The sequence below is a fragment of the Phoenix dactylifera genome, chromosome 16 (assembly GCF_051530095.1).
Source record: "Phoenix dactylifera cultivar Ajwa chromosome 16, Ajwa_hap1_PhDact_Kaust_v1.1, whole genome shotgun sequence".
NCBI lineage: Eukaryota > Viridiplantae > Streptophyta > Magnoliopsida > Arecales > Arecaceae > Phoenix > Phoenix dactylifera.
The window spans coordinates 18,077,511-18,098,426 of record NC_143205.1 but is presented as its reverse complement, the minus strand read 5'-3'; the positions used below and the strand labels follow the sequence as shown (position 1 = coordinate 18,098,426).

Below are 20,916 nucleotides of genomic sequence, written 5' to 3'. Positions count from 1 at the left end.
TGAACTATATATTCTCCAGCCAAACCCACAGCTTTTTGCTTCCATAATTAATGAAAAAAATGAAGATTTTATTACATTGAACTGGACTTAAGATAGCAACATATGGCAAACAACTTAAATCATAATATCATATGCAGCAAAGGATATCAAATGCTTTTTTTTTTCTGGATCTTGGCAAAAACAAAATCTAAAAAGTGTTGATAGTCCAATAGGAGCCCTCACAAAATACCACAGGATATGATAAGGTTTCCAAGAAACAGAACTGTCAATCTACCATAGCTTTGCTCAGAGATGGGAGATGACCATCAAGCAATTGGCACATTACTGTGACTCCATGGGGCAAAGTTTTCTCCTTCCGAGTTTAATTTCCAATGGCCAGTGACACCAGCCTCTTTGTTGTATTTAGAACACAAGTTTCTTCCCACAGCATCCATTCATCTTTTGCTAGTCGACTATGAATCTTGCTGCTGGACTAGAAACTTCAGCATAGTGATTTGTGTCACATTTCTTCATATCTAGCTTGCCTGCCATAGCACCATCAAGTGTTAAGACCAGAGCCAAATACACTCAAAAGAAATGCAGCACAACAAAATTATTTTTGCAGTGCCTACACCTTATTCAGTCTTCGGGCGTCTCATGTGCACAGCTCGATCATAATCAACTGCTTTTGCTCCATCTAGTCATGACTTCAAAAGAGCATGTCTAATAACAGCCATCTACAGTTATCACATTCTAAGATATTACCAAAACATAAGGACCATCCTTAACCTGGAGCTGATTAAGTATATCAAGTTTACTACATTACCTCATCTTATAAAGAGTTGGAGACTAAATCTAACAAATTGTGCACTGCCATAAGAGCTTATAGCCTGAAAACCACACCCAGAAATGTACAGCACAACTTAAAAACTGTCCAAGCTTATTAGGTAAACATCTCTGGTCCACAGCCAACAATGGTATTACTGCAGGGAACAATCATGCCCAGACCAAGAGGTTCAGCCAGCAAGCTTACTCATGACCTCATTAAGAATAAGAATGAAATAATATCCTATCAGAAAATATCATATCAACGTGGACCATTGTTTCCTTTAGTTTCCTTTGCTGCATTGACCAAGCTGTGGCTGCAAGGACCCTAGTGCTTAGATATTCATATACTCTTTTAAATCCAACTTCTAGAGTGCTCTCTAAGCTCAAGTCTTGTAACATCCATATCATAACAACAAGAAAGTGTTCTTCTATTCCCTTTGTTGCTCCTGTTCTTGTTGTTGCTGCTAATGATGCTGAATCAGATAGAGGCTCTTTAATCATCATGACAATCCAACAGATTGAACAGAAATTTTTATTGTTGCAGCACCAGATGATCTGTATACATGAATGCACTCCTGGAGATCTGCATCACATGTTAGTAGGATCCATTCTGTGTCTTCATCCAAGTACTTGAGATTCACCGAACTTGTATTGCCTATATCAAACCGCTTTGTTATTTCTTGTTTCAAATCTTGAAAACCCCATGTAGGCTGCAACCGAAGCCGAACTTTCTCTGCTCCATACATGGCTTTTACTCTAATCCAAGTGCTAGTATCCATGTGCAAAGAAGACAAGGTTCTAGAAGAACAATGCCCAATAATTGACTTATGATCTTCAAATCTATTTGGACATAAAGTTTCCTCTTGAGTTGGGAGAGACAAATCCACCTGACTATTTTTTCTCTCAGGAATACCACTTGGGCTCTCTTCCAAGGAAGATTCTGGTTTGATTATAAATCCAGCAGCTTGAGTGGCCTGCTTTGCCCCACTTGAAGAAGAGTGACTAGAACTAGAACTTTGACTGCATGATGAGGAGGAATGAGAAGGTGATGACAGATGAAGTCTGAATCTAGCATCTTCTTGTCGATGGGTAGATTCTGGAAGATCCTTTTGATTCACTGGGGAAAATGTGATGCTTCTTGATAAATTCCCATCCGGCCCGGAGGTCTTAGTAAATTCTTTGTATAGGGAACTGAGTTGAAGGGCTTTATCAGCACCATGAACTGAGTCAATGACAACCTGCAGTTTCTTTAAAGAGTGGTCCACTTTCTTGATTTTTCGTGAAGGCCAACGAGATATCCCGTGCTTCCGGCATATTCTTTTCAGAGTTGTAGGGCACACTGCAAAACAGAGAATAGCATTATAAAGCCAACATAAATGGAATATTAGTCATGCTACTAAATACTTCTTGTGTTTTGGGATTGCACTTGAAAAAGGATGTAACATGAGTTAATATGGGTGGGTTGACTTGAAAACCAGGCAATTGTCACCCTGAAGCTAGGGAAATAGGAAAACAAAGTCAAATCAGATAGCATGAAAAAAGGTGCAAGCATTTTCTAACTAGTTTCAGCTGATGTTCATATTACATATAAGTGAAATTCAAGAAATCAGACCAAAAAGCCTAAGTTGACCAAAACCCGAAACTGGAGATCAGTTTTGGTTTGGTCTCAATTGAAAACCAGATCGTTTTTGAAACAAATCAGTTTCGACCGAAACTTAAAACCATCATTTTTCCTTTTCATCATATTTCACTGCTGAGAGAAGATGAATCCATCAAATTTCCATTAGATCTAGAATATGTTAACCCGATAGATTCACTAGACTAAGCTCAAAGCCATAACTTGAAAATTCATGCTTTTTTGTCAAAATTATTCATATGTTTCAGTTGGCAATGCTCAGGTCATTACTTTCTAGAAATATACTTCAGAGATCAGATACTGTGTTTTTTTTTTCTTTTTTTTTGCTGTAACATCAGATACCATGTTTTCAAGGTACTATAAGAGAAGATGCACTAATGCATATTATTTACTACTCAAGGAAATAGCATGATATTGGTACATAAAACAGAGGCGGTGGGGTCACCTTAGTGGGTTAGCACATGGCATGAAAAATTATACATATTATGTTGACATTTTCACACTGATGTCATTTGAAAGTGGTGTAAGATTAGAAGGTCTAGCTAGAATTATACTTTATTATTCAAGATGAGAGTTGAGAAGGAGATAGTTGGACTAATGTTTGAAATCATGGAGCAAAAAATGGCTACTTGGATGGATCCGGTTTCAATGGATTGGCAACTGGTGTTGATTAACATTACTGTTATTTGTCATACTATTATATGTCCTTATTGTACAAGACATGCTGATGAACCCTATCCGAAAGATGAGGTATTTCCTAGGGACACAGCAGAGAGGTCAAGATTCTGGGTCAAGGCATCAAGCATTTTGCAAGTGCAAGGATATCGGGATCTTTTAGAAGAAAAATATATGACAATCTTCTAGTTTTCTTTTCTCTGCAGTCAAGTGGATTGATCTAGAGTTCAAGTTCCCTACACAGATTGGCTATAAAGTTTTTCCATAATAAATGCTTTTGGTTGATTCTTAGTTGCTATATTTAGCTAAAGAAGTTTAAATGGACACATGACATCATTTTCACAAATAGTAAAGGCATTTTCTCCACAAACTCAAAAGCAGACAATTGACAAATTTATGTTGCATCTCCTAAAGAGGATAGTGCTTACCTCCAATTCTCTTTGCTGCATCCTTCAGGCTACCAGCGAAGTAATGCCGAAGAACTTCCAAACTGACAGTCTTTTCTGCTTTTGTACGCCTCTTTTCTATTGCTTTCCTAGAAAGTGGAAAGTTAGAATCATCGATAAAAGAATCCTTATGACTGTTGGCATCTTTCTGCAAATCTTGACAATGCTGTTTAAACTCTGAGAATATCTCTCCTGCAGGTAATACCACCTCTGGTTGATTACTGTGAGTTGTGACTGTAAATCCTTCAACCCAATGCTTCTCGAGTTCCAAATATCTACTTGTTTCTTTCTCTGAGGCCTCCACTGAAAGAACATCGTCGACATTTTGTCTGTGACCTTCTTCAGCACCAGATCTGTCAAACCGAAGTTCTGAGGGAATTGATTCATTTAATTGCAGCATCGCCTCATCATCTAACTCCTTGATTGTTACGACCTGCAAAGTTTGGCAAGCCTGTTGGATAGTGTTTGACAATGAATTAAGCATCAACTTCTGCTCTTCACTCCCTATACAATCAAGTGGTAAAAAGAACTCCAATACAAAGTCAGCATTTCCAGTGCGAATGCTTCGCAGGCGGATTGCCACCGCACCCTTTAGGTTGCACATCCTTGCATGGTGAGATAGAGGATATTCTGTCTTGCAGGAAGCAGCAATATCTGGAGAAAAACATGGTTCATTCGTTGTGAAAGCTTTACCGGCTACACCTTGCCCTTTTAGCAAGTGATGCTCAGAACATGCCCTGTGAAAGCTCCACATAGAAGGATTATTCACATAACAAGCAGCATCGACAGTGGAGACACAATCTTCGTAGTTCTCCTTAGAATGGCGGCTTCCTGTCTTGCCTTGTTGAATGCATGGGATCCAAGTCTGGGCTAATGGCAGTTTGTGTATCTTGCAGACGGTTTTTAACACCTCTAGAATCTCAGGTAAAGCAGCTTGGTAGGAACTGATACTTACCTAACAAAGAAGAATTATATCCATTACTCAAGAGGACATTTTGAATGGTCAATGGCTATCTTTGTGCTTGTTTGCTGGCTCACCTTTAAATGGGGAACACTCAGAACTTCAGAACTCATAAGATCAACTGCCTGCAAATAATAGTTCCATTCAGTAAAAATTCAGAGGAAACAGCTAAATTCATTCTGACCCTTTCATGGTTTGCCTATGTAACTAGATCATCAGCAAGATAATGAAACATTATTGAAATATGGAGGATCTTTTTCATAGAAATGGTTTGCCTATGACTCAGTTCGCTGTTTGACAGTAGTTCCATAAATTTGGAAGCAAGGAGGAACCCAAAAGGGCGCACCTTTGCAGCATGGAAAAAAGCCAGAAAAAAAGGACGAATCCTAAGCATGATCTAGAAAGATTGTAGGTATCAAACATAAATAATATGAAAATTAAAAAATCACATCATTCATAGTCAAATTCTATATACTCTCCTGTGGAATTAAATAGTCTGGTAGAAAGCAATAGACCGACTGAACTGGAAGCAAACCTGGAGAGCATTGCAGATGTTTTGGAGTTCAGAACTGTAGCTAATATTTCGGGTAGTCGTCACAACCTCCACAACACCCAAGCAAGACCGACCCCCGCGCTCAAAAACCGGAAGTGCTATTGTGCCGCGAACATCCAAACGCTGGGCATAACCGACGCGCAAAAACTCGGAGCTGGTAAAACACCGAACATCTGGCGTCCATTCGGGTAGCCCTCCAAGAAAGACCCGGCCGGGCAAGCCTAATGCCTGGCCAGAGCTCTCTTCAGCTGAGAATTGGTAGTTCGTCGAAATCTCCCTGTAATTCACAAGCTTCTCACAATTGGGATCAACCAAGAAAGGTTGACCATAAGTTGTAAGCACCAGTTGGTCTCCCCGCTTCATGGGCACCCATAGCTGAACGAGGACATTACCCTCTCTGTGGGTCTCCTTGATGTAGCTAAGTGCATGCATGAATCTTTCCTTCACCGACGAGATGGAACTGCTCGGCCGGATCCACCAATTCGTGCCTGGCTCGGGGCTTGGATTGATCGTGCTCAATTCACCTGATGGAACTGAATACATGATTCGCCCGAAGGTGCTTGAATTAAGGGAATGCGTTCTATCGATTTTTTCTACTTGGCTTTCATCTGAAGGTGGATTTGTAGAGATGGCAGACCTATCTGTGTCCTCTGGATTATCACTTTCCGGCAGGACTGGAGTAGAATTACTGTAGCTGACCTCAAAAAGAGGCGAAAAGCTTAAGGAATCGAAGGGGCTCATGGAGCTCGGTGTGTTGGTTTGCAAGACATCAGAGGAATTGGGGAATTCCAGCCATCCCTCCTCCGACAGCAACTGATCCAAGAGATCCAAATTGGCAGCGCCATCCGAGAGAGTGCGGCTCGGCAAGCTACTGGCTTCCATTGCTCAACTTCTTCAGAATCCCATCATACTATTCCCACTGCAGATCAATTGCGGAAATTCCATCACACAAAGATTCCAGAAAAGATATCAATCACAACTAGAAAGAAAGAAAAAAAAGAAAAAGAAAGCGCAAAGATGGAAGGTGATGTTGTGTGAAAGGCGAGGGGAATAAAACCAGAAAGGAGAGCAGGAAGGATTCATATACACAAATAAGCAGCACCCTAGGAAACTTTTTTTGCCTGTCAAATAGGGGAAACATCAACAAGAATCTTAAAATAGAAATAAATGACAGCAACTACGATAGGATCTTTGGCCCCTACATAAGAATCTTAACCAATAGAAAAGTCATTGAAAAATTAGGAGCATCTTAGAAATGAAAACAGAAGGAAAAAGCTTTCAAACATGGGGCTTTTTCATACCTTTACTGCAAATAATTCCAACATGAGTGTTTTCTACCAGATACAAATCATTTTGAGGGGTGCCAAAAACTGAATAAAAAAAGAAGGAAAACTCACTGTAATTTTTTTTTCCTTCCAGTTATCAGATGAATCCTTTCCCTGATTCCTCAGATGTCCTATCCCAAAAGCATCTACACTGGATCCTGATGGCGGATAATGGATGGGAAGTGTTGCTAATGCTGTTATCAGCTCTCTAAACTTGAACTTTCCAATGATTGAATATCCCACCCCCTGCTTCTGAGGACCCCACCATCCTTGGAGTCTCCAACCATCTCCATTCTCCAGTTGCTAAACTAAAGTCAACTTTCACATAAAGGTTTTTGAAGACTCCCATAGAATACAGATGGCAGGAGGCAAAGCAGGAAACTTCATGGGTGGTGTCATCAGGACAATGATATGTACTTACCTGTTGAGGAAACCAAGGGTGGGGGGGTGGGGGGATATGCATGTAGAGATTCTGGATGGGGATCATAGGAGATCCCCAATGGTACAGTATCCACACAATAAAGATTGTTTAAGTTGAGCAGCCACCTGGAACCAGATATTGATGGATCTTTCACAGGGCTAAAAAAATGATGAATATATATAGGATATGTACTGTTACTACAGTACAAATGTTGGCACCATATAAGATGCTTTGAAGAGATTCCCTCACCTTTTTTTCTCCTATTTTTTTTCATGAGAGAGAGAGAGAGAGAGAGAGAGAGAGAGAGATTCCCTGGCTCCTACAACCAACCTTGGAGTAAAAGATAGAACAGTTTTGGTGGGACTGGGGAAACTCCCATAAGTGGTGGTGGGAGATAAATTGGTGATCAAGTTTATAGTAACTAGAATAAATAAATTGATATAATAAAGAAATCTAGTGTCCCCTAAGCTCTTTTGAATTGCTTCACTTTAATGGATTGTTTTTGTTTTTATTAAACTCCTTGTGGCATGGTAAGGCAAAAGGCTCATTATGATGATGCTGTAAGACATGAAGAGCTAGATTTGTTTGTCGTGGAAATCAGCCTGGTAATTGGGTCAACAAGTTAGATGCTAAATCCATGCAACTAGAAATCTAGTTGTAGTTTTTTCATTTACAGCTGTAACAAGCCATTATCATATGTTATTATCATAACACAATTGTCATTATCATAGCGCAATTAATCATTCAGGTAGAAGCTGGCCACTGCATAATTAAAAAATGAAAAGGAAACAAAAGGAACTTGTTTGATCTAAATCCCTGTTTCAACTATTACAAAAACAAAAGATGAAAGGTTAAGAAACCTACTTGAGTGCGACATCTTCTTAAAGAACGATCCTGTACAGAAGAATCTGAGTGGGCTCAACTCTGGCATTGCTTTTAAAAAATAAACTTCACGGTCCACCTCTCTGTTTTATATTTCTGTCGCCACCCTTCAGCGCACTTCCAATAACTTCCAGCTACTTGGATTCTCAGTTCGTTGTTGATCCCTTCAGAAGTTCATTTTATTCGGAAACTGAGAAAAGTATTTGACTTGTGGAGGGAGATTATGGTGAACAGATGGGCAAATGGAAATCTTTTTGGTGTTTAGATGGCACCTCTAAACTTTTTTTTTTTGTTTCTATTTTATTTTCAGAACAGAGAACAGATCCATCTGATATATAAATATTAGATTTAAGATTCTATGGTGCAGCATCCAAGACGCAAACCTGGAACCTTTTTTTTTTTTTGAAAAAAAGAGAGAGGAGAAGATAGAAGTGGTGTGACTAATAGGACACACTCATACGGCCATACATGGCCCATCTGATTCATTTTGGTTTCAGACGACTAATCCAAGCCCTTGTTAGTCCACCCCAAAGCCTTTGTTGGTCCACCACAATTTGATATCAAACGTAGCCAGGATAGATCATGAGAGCCCTAGATAGTGAAAGGGAGAAGGCCAACACAACTACCAGCACCTTGAACAGTCCTGCCAATTTGAACGTAAAACATTTTTCTCGGTGATTAGCCCGACGGTCAAAAAGTCTCAAAGTTCACCATCTTGGCCAGCTTTCTAGAGTTTCTAAGTATGACCAAGAAAAAAGGGAATTTTCAAACATTATAATCTGGATGCAGCATATCGAAATCCAGAATCTGAATATATGGTTCAAATCTATAAGTTGGAATCTGAATCTAGAAAGGCTTTTAGCTAGTAATTCCTAAACAGCAGTCAAACATGGCATCAATCACTCGTATCTGCAACTGTAACGCAAACATCTTGAACACCCTTTCATGAACCTAGGTTCTCTTTTTAATATATATATATATATATATATATATATATATATATATATATATATATATATATATATATATATATATATATATATATATATATATATATATATATATATATATATATATATATATATATATATATATATATATATTTGCATGTATACCCTTCTAAATATACAAAATTATATGAAAATCCTCATAAAATTACTACTTGCATGTATATTCTTCTTCTTCTTCATTTTTTTACATATGTATCCGGACCGTTTAACATCGTTGAAAAATAAATGGCTTAAAATTAAAATGACTGAAATACTCTTATGGGAAGATAAACAAAAAATAAAAAAATAAAAAAAATTATAAGGGTATGCATGCAAATAGCAACTTTATTAGAGTATTCATGCAATTTCTCATATTTAGAAGGATATACATTCAAAAAATCTATTAAAAAATCAAAACTCGGCTGAAATTTGCCAAGTTTGTTATAATTCAGTTTGATCGACAAGTCAAAAAAAGATCGAGTTATACTGTCATTTTTTTTTTAAGATCTTGACTCGATCAAGTTAAAATATTAGGTTATTATTTTGGTAATGCTATTCTCTATTTGATTTTGATATAATTATCATTATTGAATTTATGACATCTACATATTCTTCATTATTTTTAAAAGATTAAAGTATATCAAATTTAAATTAATTATAGATGTTTAGATTAGTAAAATATGTTTTAGTGATTTGGAAATGTTGAATTATTGTTTGTTTTTTAGGCAAGAATTTCATAAAAGCAACATGATTTATTCTATAAAAGTTGATAATAATATAATTTAATCTTTTTTGTTATCTTTTTTCAATAATGATCTATCTTTACTGGATTTTGATCATTTGTTATTAATTTTTTTTTAAGTGTATACCTTCTAAATATGCGTGATTGCATGAATACCCTCACAAAGTTGTATTTACACATATATCTCTATAAATTTTTTTTTTTTTTTGCATGTCTACCAATAAAGGTATTTCAATCATTTTAATTTTAAATCATCTATTTTTTAATGCCGTTAGATGGTATAAGTACATGTATATAAAAAATAAAAAAGGATATATATGCAAAATAAGTATTTTATAAGTGTATACATGAAAATAGTAATTTTACGAAAGTATTCATATAAGTTTATATATTTTGAAGGATATACATAAAAAAAATTCAAAAATAAATCCCCATTTTAATTTGTACTTTCAAGTGGAAATTGACAAGACAAAAAACTGCATAAATCGAAGTTATGAAAGAATTTATTCATCAATATTTAAATCAAAATGTATTTTCATCAACTAATAAGCTCGAATTAGATGAGATCATAGCCATCTCTGTCTTCACGTTTGCTAAAAATTAGTCTAATTATAACTCCGATAAGCTTAATAGGAAGTGGATCCATCAACCTCATGGAACCATGCCTCTGTTCCCTGTCAAATTAACTGGAGAGCACGGCAGAGACCTATCAAATTAACTGGAGGGCACGGTAGAGTGGTCTAACCTGCTTACCTTCTAGCCGCCCTTTTTGGAAGAAAGAAACGAGACTGTCGACTCTCCTTCTCTTTTTTGTTGAACTTGACTCTTTCTTCTCTTCTACCACCAACCTGCACTAATGGCAAAAGCCATCACACACATATATATGTTCCTTGTTCAGAGGCAAACCATCCATCTCCAGCTCCCAACTACAAGCAGAGCTCACAAGGATCTATAACAACTTCATGGCCAACTCTCTGCACTTCCCTCTGTTCCTCCTGCTATCTCTTCTTGCTGCTCACAAAGCCTTAGCTTCTTCCCACAACCATGACCAACATCTGAGGTCCCTCCACTTCTCTCTCTTCCAACATGAAACTGTCAACAAGACTGGCTACATCGTTGTGGACGGCGTGGCCGGCCCCGGCATCAGCCAAACAACCACCCCCTTTGGCACCATATTTGTCTTCCGGGACAACATGACAGCATCCTTGAATGACTCCTCCAGAGTAGTGGGCGTTGCAGAAGGGACTTCCATAACATCGAGCTTCGATGGCCTTCGCAGCATATCACTTGCCAAGATCACCCTAAAGACCCATGGCTATCAAGGGTCAGTCTCCGTCCTAGGATCTGTGCATAATACTAAGCCTGCTGACCTCCCGATCGCCGGCGGCACAGGGGATTTCATGTTTGTTCAGGGGTATGTGAGGTCGTCGCCGGTGGACTTGCAGGGCCTGACTGTTGTGTACAAGATTGAGTTCCATATCTACTGGCCTCCATATGCCACCAACGGCCCGAAGTAGTTGCAAGTGCTGCCTGAGCTGCATCAATACACCATCCCTAGATGGTTCTTATCTCGTATTTTGTTATGCATCTAATGTTGATTTGAGGGCTGAGGTAGTTAAAATAAAACTCTGTTTGTGTGGTCATGATGATATGATTCGAAGCTCAGTTTTTTCTTATTTTCATGAATCTATTTAGTAATATTCTGGGCACATCTCATCTCTTGAATTGTAAAAAGAGGCCAAATATTATCTGGTTAAAAGCAATGGAAGTCGAAGTCTAAAAGTACCATCACAAAATCACAGCTAGAGCCAACAATTTACTTCATTGTAAAAAGAAGGGCTAATCTGTGCTGAGATCCTTTTCCTAACCATGAAGATCTCTCAAACTAAGCTTGTCGTTGCTCCTCATCCAACTTGAGATCCAAGCTTGGATTGGCCAGTAGAGGTCCACGCATGGAAAAAGGATAAAACCAAACAACTTGCAGACTTAGAGATCATGGCAGGCAAAGCGAATCCACTGGGTGGAAATTGGGAAGGGATGCGAGAAAAGCAAGAAAAGTGATGATGGAGATTGCTAGCCAAAAAGCTTCAAACCAGAGGCACAGGATAACGAAGCATCACCAAAGATTTTTCCCATTTTATTTCCCATTCCATCTGAAGTAGAGGCAACCAAATCAGAATGGAGAGGACATCCGAAAACAATGAAAAGTCAACTGGTTATCATACAAATTACATAAGGTAAGCTTATCGTTTAAAGTCATATGCCTGCATACTATATGCATTTTATTACATTATTACATCCATAACACACCTGGTATCCAGACTAAAGTGTTCCATCTAATTCTGAGACGACCATGATTTGCTCCTTAGATGCAAAGGATATTCCTCTCTCTCTCTGCAACAACCGCATGGAGCCCATTGCTTCAACGCTATGCATCAATTTACATGCCTGGCCTTACATTGAGCCGAGTTGCAAGCTTCTGACCGAGAGGCTTGTCACACTGCAACCCATAGAAAAATCAAGATAAATGCATGTAGAGAAAGTCTTGTATAAAATAGATTTCAAAAAGTTCTTTGTAGGTAGATCTCCCTACCCATCCACTCCTAAAATTCCACAAGCAAGAGAATGATAACAAATCTGTGATGATCTAGTATAAAGGTGTAGCATATGCATGAAAAGATTAAGAATTCTAACCTGAGACCAGTACGAGATCCATATGCTGCACATTTCATGAGTGACCCGGGGGTCAGACAATGCCTCAACCCACCGGTGGACAAAATGTTCTTGCCTGAAAAATCAGACGGTAGACGGGAAAAATTTAGTGAAGTTTGTTATGCATACATCAAGAAAACATTTAGAGAACAGACCTGGCTGAATCAGAGGACGCGTATCTTTCTCCAGGTTGATTGAAATTGTTCTCTTTATCAATTATACACTACATTCACCAGAAGAAAACATCATAGGTCTCTAATGACATAGCATGATAGTGCAAATTGGAATATACTATCTATGGTTAAATAGTTGAAACAAGAGACATCATATAAGATTCTTTTCCCTCTAGTCAACCCCTACAGAAGTGTTCCCACAAAAGTATTGGGTTTTGGCATGAAATAAATGGGATTATTATTCCACTTTTTTGATGACTAATATAACAATATTTGGATGAGATTAAAACATGCTGTGTAGTAAGTTTTCTTGGTCCTTGGAGAAACCTGAGTTTGTAGTGAGTGAGAAACCTGAGCTTGTAGCAACTACTCACGTATGGTTGTTGATGATTCCAGCAGAACAGTTTTAACTTTAGTTTAAGTAGATTGGTGTAAAGAGAGTTAGGCCAGACATTCATAAAGCTTGTATGAAAAATACAGAGCAAAGAAGCAATATGAATCACAAAACCATTAGGTAAAGGTAGATTTGGCACAGAGAACTCACCTTCTCACATTTTCCTGTAGGAACACGAGGTGGTATCAGAAACCTCTTGTGGAAAAAATTAATGCGCACGCGGCGCCTTGGGCCGCATGCGCGTCTGCCAGCGGGCGCCACGCGCGCCAGCGTCCGCGGGCGCTGGCCAACCGTGTCCGCTATCAGCGGACGCGTGCCAGCATCCGCTGGCCGCAAAATTACCGCGGACGCATCCGCGAAAGACACGAACGCGTCCGTAAAAAGACCGATATGCCTCTACACTAAAATCCTATAAATACCTCCTATTTCATCCTACTCGGAACATGAAAAAGTAGGAAAAAATACTAAAAAAATTCTGTAGAAAAGTTCTTCCTCCTCTTAGCCACTTCTAATTTTTATTTTTGCAATTTTGGTCAGGTTCGATTTGGCTTCTTCCGAGACGTACTGAAGAAGAAGTTTAGGGTCGTCGTTTCTCTGAGGAGAATTGCCAGGAGACCCATACATAGGGGCAAACACTTCTTTGGATTGTTAGCAAGATATCACCTAAATAAGTAAATAAATCTAATAATTGCAATTAATAGAAAATCTTAAAAGGAATAATATATATATGTATATTATTCGGCATCAAAATAAATCTATTATAGTACAAAAGAAATCTATTCTAGCACAAAATAAATCTATTCATTTAATAAATTTAAATCACAAAATTGAAAATCCTACAGATCTACTAATAGTAAATTTAAAATAAAAGTAGGAGGAAATAGTCCGATTGAAGGCAGGTCGAAGCGTGTAGATGCTGTCCCAAAGAAGTGTTTGCCCCCACATACAGATCTCCTGACAATCCTCCTCAGAGATACGACGACCCTAAACTTCTTCTTCGGTACGTCTCGGAAGAAGCCAAATCGAACATGATCGGACTTGCAGATCCAGCGAAACAAAAAAAAATAAAATAAACTTTGCCGAACAAAATTGCAAAAATAAAAATCAGAAGCGGCTAAGAGGAGGAAGAACTTTTCTCCAGAGTTTTTTCAGTATTTTTTCTTATTTTTTCGTGTACCGAATAGGATGAAATAGAAGGTATTTATAGGATTTTAGTGCAGGGACATATCGGTCTTTTTGCGGACGGATTTGCGGTAATTTTGCGGCCAGCGGACGCAGGCACGCGTCCGCTGACAACGGACGCGGTTGGCTAGCGCCCGCGGACGCCGCCAACAGCATGCGTCAGCCTGCTGGTGTGCGCCCACGTAAATCCCAAGCGCCCGCTGGCAGACGAGCACGCAGCCCGAGGCACCGCGTGCGCATTAATTTTTCCCACACCTCTCAGCATGTTGAACAGGATCGTATCTTGAAGGGAAATAATTCACCTGAAAAACATCATATTACAAAGTGAGCTCTGACCGCAGCCCCCCCCCCCCCCCCCCCCCTCTTTCCCGCCCAAAAAAATAAACAAACAAAAACAAAAACAAAAAAAAGGAAGAAAAAAGAATCACCTAAACAGAGAGTAGAAAGGTGATTTTAGTACCTCCTCATCCCTGTGCATGAAGTTCATAAAGTCATCATGGTGATTGTTGTGATAAGCACATTTGGGGGCATTCACTGGAAGCATCAAATAGTTTGGCCCAGATGGTGCCTCTAAGTATCAGCATAGGAGAAAATTCTAGTCTGGATTATTTTATCATCTGAGTAATGGATTCCAGGCACCACAATTGCCGGACAGAATGCGGGCTGTTCATCTTCTGCAAAGAAGTTATCAATATTTTTGTTCAAGACCATTCGCCCAACAAGCTGGAGATGAACGTCTTCTGGACAGAGCTTGGTGACATCAAGTGGGTCAAAATCAAATTCATCTTCAGGGTCAGGAATCAGGATCAATGGTCTGGATGAAAAGCTTCCACTATGGACAATTTCCAACAGCGATAGAATCATACAGATCCTTGGTGGCATGGCTGTGGTTACTACCCCCAACAGGCAGCCCCATCATCCAACAAGCACTTCACCCCACATGTTGGTTTCCAGTGGAACTTGACATAATGAGCTTTTCCATCCTTACTGATAAGAGTATAAGTGTTCACACCAAAACCTTCCATGTGCCTGTAGTCTAGCGGAATACCAGCATCATCAAAAAGAAAGGAAAGCATGTGCAAACTCTCTGGGTGGTGCGAGAAGAAATCTAAGATCCTCTAGTTCTCCTGTATGTGGGACTTTGGGTTCGGTTTGAGAGAATGAACCATATCGGGAAATTTTATTCCATCACAAATGAAAAACACTGGGAAATTATTTCCAACAAGATCGAAATTACCCTGAAGCCAATAAAAAAATATGACAACAGTCATAATAGTGAATTTGATCATGTGAAAAAACAATTATTTTATTGACTTTTTGATCATTCATGTAGATAGCTTGATAGAAGTATAAGTTGAATTTACAACACTGAATTCAGTACAATAAACAGAATCTCGTACCTTCACTCCATTGTTATATTCACATACACATACAAAAAATTCACGAAGATAGCTTTTCATGAACACGAGGTGGCATTTTCACCAGTATAAGACCAAGTTCAGAACTAAGTAGCAAACAGAGCACAAACTTATATGATGGGTTCTTCAATAAATCTCGAATCATGGTAAGTATATTTATTTTACCAGAAGGTATTGATCAGCTAGTCACCTTGAATAACATTGCTGCTACTTAAGAATGCTTGCATATTCCAAGTTTTATCCTCGCACAGGTAACAATATCCTACATGTCATTAACTAACCAAACAAATGGAAGAGAAATGAAATAATACAGAACCAGTAACCCACTCCAAGATCGTATAGAAATTGTACACTACTGAAATGAAAATATAATTCCACAGCATATTAATGGCACAAATAACAGTGCACCATGGAAGATAATAGGACGACAATAAACACAAAACAATCATACCTTTCACAAATTAAAACAAATAGGGGAAGGAAACTCTGAACCAAAACAAAACATTCCACAACAAAATTACAACTCAGAAGGATAAACCACAACCTGCAAATGAGTAGAACAGCCACTTACCTCTCTAGTGTAGAACTTGACAGCAAAACCACGTGGGTCTCTCAAGGTTTCAGGGCTTCCACACTCATGAATAACGGTTGAGAAGCGAACAATGATGGGGGTCTGAACCCCTGGGGCCCGAAGGAAATCAGCACAGGTGACGTGAGAAAGATCATGAGTGACCTCAAAGAAGCCCTTGGCACTAGCTCCCCTAGCATGCACAACCCACTCAGGGATGCGTTCCCTATCAAATTGAGCAAGCTTTTATAACATGATAATCCTCAAGAAGAATACGCCCTGTCCAATGAAAACGGATTAGAAAATTATGTGTTCTTGATCACTATCATAGGCATATTAGGTTTATACCTTATTTTGATAAAGCAGATCCAGAATTTTCAAATCAGGAATAACCAGTCTTAGAAAATGAGAATCCATTAAGCCAAATTAAATAGTTGAGATAAGGCCGATGGTTATGGTTCCGGTTACAGGAATAACCATTCTATATATTCTCTCCATGAAGAAAGATAAAGAACTATCAACACCATAAATTTATAGTTACTTTAGTTTCTGTTATTGAACGTGCATCAGCTGCATCGGTAATCTCTCAATCATCATTCTGCATACCAGGAATCTAAGATATCAACTCAGATACAGGCAATTTATTATCCAATCTTTCTGATGCCTCTGCTGCTGTGCTATCTGTATCCTTGTACCAATCAGTGAATCTATAGCTCAACTAACAATCAGTTTATTTTCTTGTGTAAAGATCTCAATATGATTCTCTTAAATTTTGGTATAGGTGTTTGCAACAATCAATGCAATAGTCCATAAAACATTACAAGCATGAATTTCTAATGGGCCTAACATCCTTTCATCAAAAAAAAGAAAAAAACCGCTCCAAATAACTCTGGTCACTTTCAAAACCCATCTATTTCCTATCTGCAGATTGGTACCCTCCGCTCTGGTACCCGGCTAAGGTCCTGCCCCATGTTGATGTGTTTCCTGGATGTATTCTTTCCTTTTTACCAGTAAGATACGTGCTAAGCGCAGGGTCTTACTCATAAGGTGCAAGACTTCTGGAATATTATAACTTTGCCTTAATACCTGAAGATACTACCTTCGCTGCAAAAAATATCCCAGTATCAAACTGTACTATAAAGCCTAGAATAACAGGGAAGCTTACCTTAAAAGCAGTTGCTTCTGATGCTGATAACCAATCAATTTCTTGAATTTTCCGACTTTGAGAAGGATCTATTTCACAGTCAGCTGTGCCGGTACCAGGCACCAGATAGGTTACCCGACGGCACGGGTCGGTACAGGCCCGCATCGTGTCGTGCCCGGCCTGTACCAATATAATAGAAGAGGCGGGAGAGAGGGCGAACAGGAGAGAGAAAAAGAGAGAGAGAAGGCAGAGAGAGGAAAGGAGAGAGAGGAGGGTGACAGAAGCCGACGGAGGGCCAACGGAGGCCAGGTGCGCTGGCCCTCTGTCGGCCCTCTGCCGGCCTCCCTCTCTCTTCCTCACCCTTCCTTCTCCGCTCGCTCTCTCTTTTCCTTTTTTTCTTTCTCCTTCTCCCCACCGGGAACCGATTTCGTTTTTATTGTCGGAACCGTTTTGATCTACTGCCAAGATAGCTCGATACGACCGGAACCATCCGGTTCGGGACGGTTCCGCCGATCCTGATATATTTTTTTAATAAATGACAATTATCATACACTAAAGCAAGGAAGAAGAAATTTTGAACCCACATACAGTGGTTTGGACTATATAGTGCTCGGGGCCACCTAAAACTTTCAAAACCATACTCTCACAACAAAGCACTGACAAAGAAAGGACCTAAAATCTGTCATTTCCCCAAGTCCCTCGACAGCCTCTCCAATGCAAACACCTAAAAATATCCAAAAGACAAGCCATGCATCATTAACACAATAGCTAGCCCAATCTTCATACCAAAAGCAAAATTGTCACAAAATAACCGCAAATAGCTTACTGCTTAAAGATATCACAAAAAAAAACAACCCAATAAACAAAACGATTCACACCGCTAACTCATTGATTCATGCAATACAAAAAATATATAAGAATCAATTGATAATAGAACCGAGCGATTTCACATCCATTAGAAATCATGAAGCAAAGATTACAAGAAAACCTCGTGAATCAAAGACAGATCAAATGTTACCTCGCGATCCGACCGTAAGTGAGGAATTGTTGTTCCAAACGGAGTTGGTGGTCAAAAAGGGGGCGTTGTGGGTACTCGAAGGGCGGTGCTGCATCAAATACAAACCCAAATTAGAGAAGTATATAATGGTGAGTCGCATTAGCTCAGCAAAGAATCGCCGCTCGGTAACAATCGAACCTAATGCGATTGCAACCCGTAAACAGAAAGATCGAATCAAAACCTCAACCCATCAAAAGATCATGACAAAAAGAGATGAAAAAGAAACGATCTTTGAGGGCGAAAAAATCAAACCAGTGATTAAGTCAAGGGGGAAAAAAAATTCGAGAACATCAAGAATCTTATCGAGAAATAGAAAATCTTGAATTGTTGGGGAAAAGATGATACCTCGCAGGGATCCATGGGAAGAGAAGCGCGAAGCTGGACTCTCTTTCTCGATCTGGGATGGGATAAGAACGAGGAGGGCTCGCGCGTTGCGCGCTCGAGAGAACGTACCTAATGCGATTGCAACCCGTAAACAGGAAGATCGAATCAAAACCTCAACCCATCAAAAGATCATGACAAAAAGAGATGAAAAAGAAACGATCTTTGAGGGCGAAAAAATCAAACCAGTGATTAAGTCAAGGGGAAAAAAAAAAGCGAGAACATCAAGAATCCTATCGAGAAATCGAAAATCTTGGATTGTTGGGGAAAAGATGATACCTCGTAGGGATCCATGTGAAGAGAAGCGCGAAGCTGGACTCTCTTTCTCGATCTGGGCTGGGATAAGGACGAGGAGGGCTCGCGAGTTGCGCGCTCGAGAGGACGTGGGAGGGGCTCTTTTGTTTACGAGAAACGAGGTGCGGCTCGCTATGCGGTCTGGGCCCCACCGTGAGTATACGTGGCGGATTTTCACGGGCGTTGCACATAGCGATTTATTCGCTCCGTTGCGCGTTGGCCCCGTCCAGTGTCTACGACCACACGGGAATTATTTAAAAATGGCAAGGATTATCCTGTAATGAGGACAGATAAATGAATTTAATCATATCTTTATCAAAACCATGTTTCTTTTTATATTTCACACATATGCCCTCTTTTTTTTTTTGTTTATGTAATTTTTCATTTTAGCCATACAAAAATATAAAAACTGTATTTATTAAGAAAGGGATGGACAGGATTTCCTGCCTCATAAATTGAGATAATGGTTATTAATGGTGTGAAAATTTGCCAAATTATGAAGGGTTGGGGCTGTATTTTTTGCAGAAAAGGACTCATTTTTCTTCAACCTGCAGAATCATTTATTGGTTGCTTTGAAGTATATACAGATAGATGCATGCTGAATCATCCATTAGTTGTTTTGAAATATATGCAGATAAATGGATGATAGAATTTAGAGTGCTTTGAGATCTATATAGAAGATGATCCAATGTTGAATTCACATGAAAAAAGATGAATCTTTTTTTCGTGCGAAAGATGTAACCCTGATCTAATTATGAAGGCACTTGGTTAAATTTATAAGTGATGTCACGAGTGCTTAGGAGATATGTCTCAAAACTATAAATCTTTCTTTCATTGGAGATGTGTCTCGGCTCCAATGACAAAGCCACAACCCTCCACAGAAGCATTACTACAGAGCCATTAGGAGGATTCGAATGAAAAAGAAGTAGATAAAGAGATCAACAGGTTACTGATTCCCCAAGAGATCATCTTCAATAGGTAAGCTTGTGAGGTAATAGTGCTATCATAATGCTCCCTTTCCGAACTCTTGCCCATCACTCGACTTTCCCACACAATATGGGCCACAAGTTACCTATAAAACTCGACCAACATCCCACAAATTCCTATATCTGCAGAAAATATAGCCCAACAAATTTGACTAGTGGAGCAACATAGCAATAATTTGTACATCAGCATGTCACCTGGTACAAGGTTGGGTAAATAATTTGTAGGCACCCTCTTCCAATTTCCAAATAAAAGGCCACCATTGGTTGCTATCATTTATAATAGAATTCTTCACAATTATCATATACAGCAACAACCAAATATGCCACAGTGATCTTTATGCTATGCCAACTGCAAAGGAAACAAGTCCCCCCAGCCCACAGATTTCTCTTTGTTAGTATCCTATTTGTTTTTCTCTGTCCATTGTTTCCGGACGGTGTCCTTTCATCATAGCCCCTCTCGCAGCCAAGGCCAAGAGTTCATTCTGTATTTTGAGAAACGGCTCGTTGCATGCATTGACTCAAGCCGGCAGCCGCCTCGAAACCAAATCTAAAGCAACAATGACAGATAGGGACATCCATGAACAAAATACCCTCCTTTCTATAGGATGTAGAGAAATTTCTCAGGTTGATCGATGGAAAGTAACGCTTACGACATGGCAAGGAGAAAAGCGTTTATGATGAGCAACAAGCTAGAGCTGCTATTATGGGTTTAAATTTCTTGATTCTTATGTTGGGTTGGATGCCATCATAGGTCAGGTTTGGCTCATTTCTGCGGATTGAAGGCTAGATATGTGCTTCTGATCTAATTTTCGAAAAAGATTTGATCAAATCTAGTCCGTTTCTTCTAGATGTTTTGCAGACATAGTTGGAAGTACATCTCATATATCAATGTATGTATAGATACATATATACATACATATATGTACATATGTATGGATACATATATAGATATACATATACATACATATGCGGGTGGTGGATGGAAAGCTATCGTCCCATTTGAGTGAAGATAAAGATAACAGTCTCTTAATTGGAGTACCTCGTAATTGAAGATACAGCTCAGGTATTAGGTGGCTTGGCACCTGTTGTCCACCTCAAAAAAAGAAACAGGAAAACAGAGAGAGAAAAAAACTTAACTCAGGTAATTAGCATAAAATGTTCCTGTTCAAG

At 39.1% G+C, this 20,916-nt stretch overlaps 2 protein-coding genes and 1 pseudogene across 9 annotated transcripts; 1 reads left to right on the top strand and 2 right to left on the bottom strand.

The window, feature by feature from the left end:
• Positions 1-11: 11 nt before the first annotated feature.
• On the bottom strand, positions 12-6,848 carry LOC103701119 (protein NLP1-like). Of its 7 annotated transcripts, none has more exons than XR_015974162.2 (7): positions 6,476-6,848; positions 5,061-5,997; positions 4,603-4,650; positions 3,547-4,519; positions 806-2,146; positions 614-732; positions 12-524 (listed from the first exon to the last, which is right to left on the bottom strand). XR_015974162.2 is itself a non-coding variant. In XM_026802245.4 (5 exons), the coding sequence occupies exons 2-5, from the start codon at positions 5,958-5,960 to the stop codon at positions 1,308-1,310; spliced, it is 2,760 nt and encodes a 919-aa protein (XP_026658046.2). In that variant the 5' UTR covers positions 5,961-5,997; positions 6,476-6,848; the 3' UTR covers positions 12-1,307. The 7 variants fall into 7 exon arrangements, 1 of the variants encoding a protein (XP_026658046.2); XR_003384530.4 differs by having other exon boundaries at positions 614-716; XR_001879093.5 differs by having other exon boundaries at positions 614-2,146; positions 6,380-6,848.
• Positions 6,849-10,168: 3,320 nt separating this feature from the next.
• Positions 10,169-11,119, top strand: LOC103701118 (dirigent protein 7-like). Its single transcript, XM_008783092.6, has one exon. The coding sequence runs from the start codon at positions 10,400-10,402 to the stop codon at positions 10,952-10,954; it is 555 nt and encodes a 184-aa protein (XP_008781314.2). The 5' UTR covers positions 10,169-10,399; the 3' UTR covers positions 10,955-11,119.
• Positions 11,120-11,543: 424 nt separating this feature from the next.
• Positions 11,544-18,873, bottom strand: LOC103701117 (catalase isozyme 1-like; annotated as a pseudogene). Its single transcript, XR_015973966.2, has 10 exons — positions 18,746-18,873; positions 18,431-18,538; positions 18,047-18,134; positions 15,888-16,163; positions 14,359-15,136; positions 14,154-14,200; positions 12,867-12,909; positions 12,305-12,372; positions 12,132-12,225; positions 11,544-11,937 (listed from the first exon to the last, which is right to left on the bottom strand). The product of XR_015973966.2 is annotated as a catalase isozyme 1-like (transcript).
• Between the last annotated feature and the right edge of the window lie 2,043 nt (positions 18,874-20,916).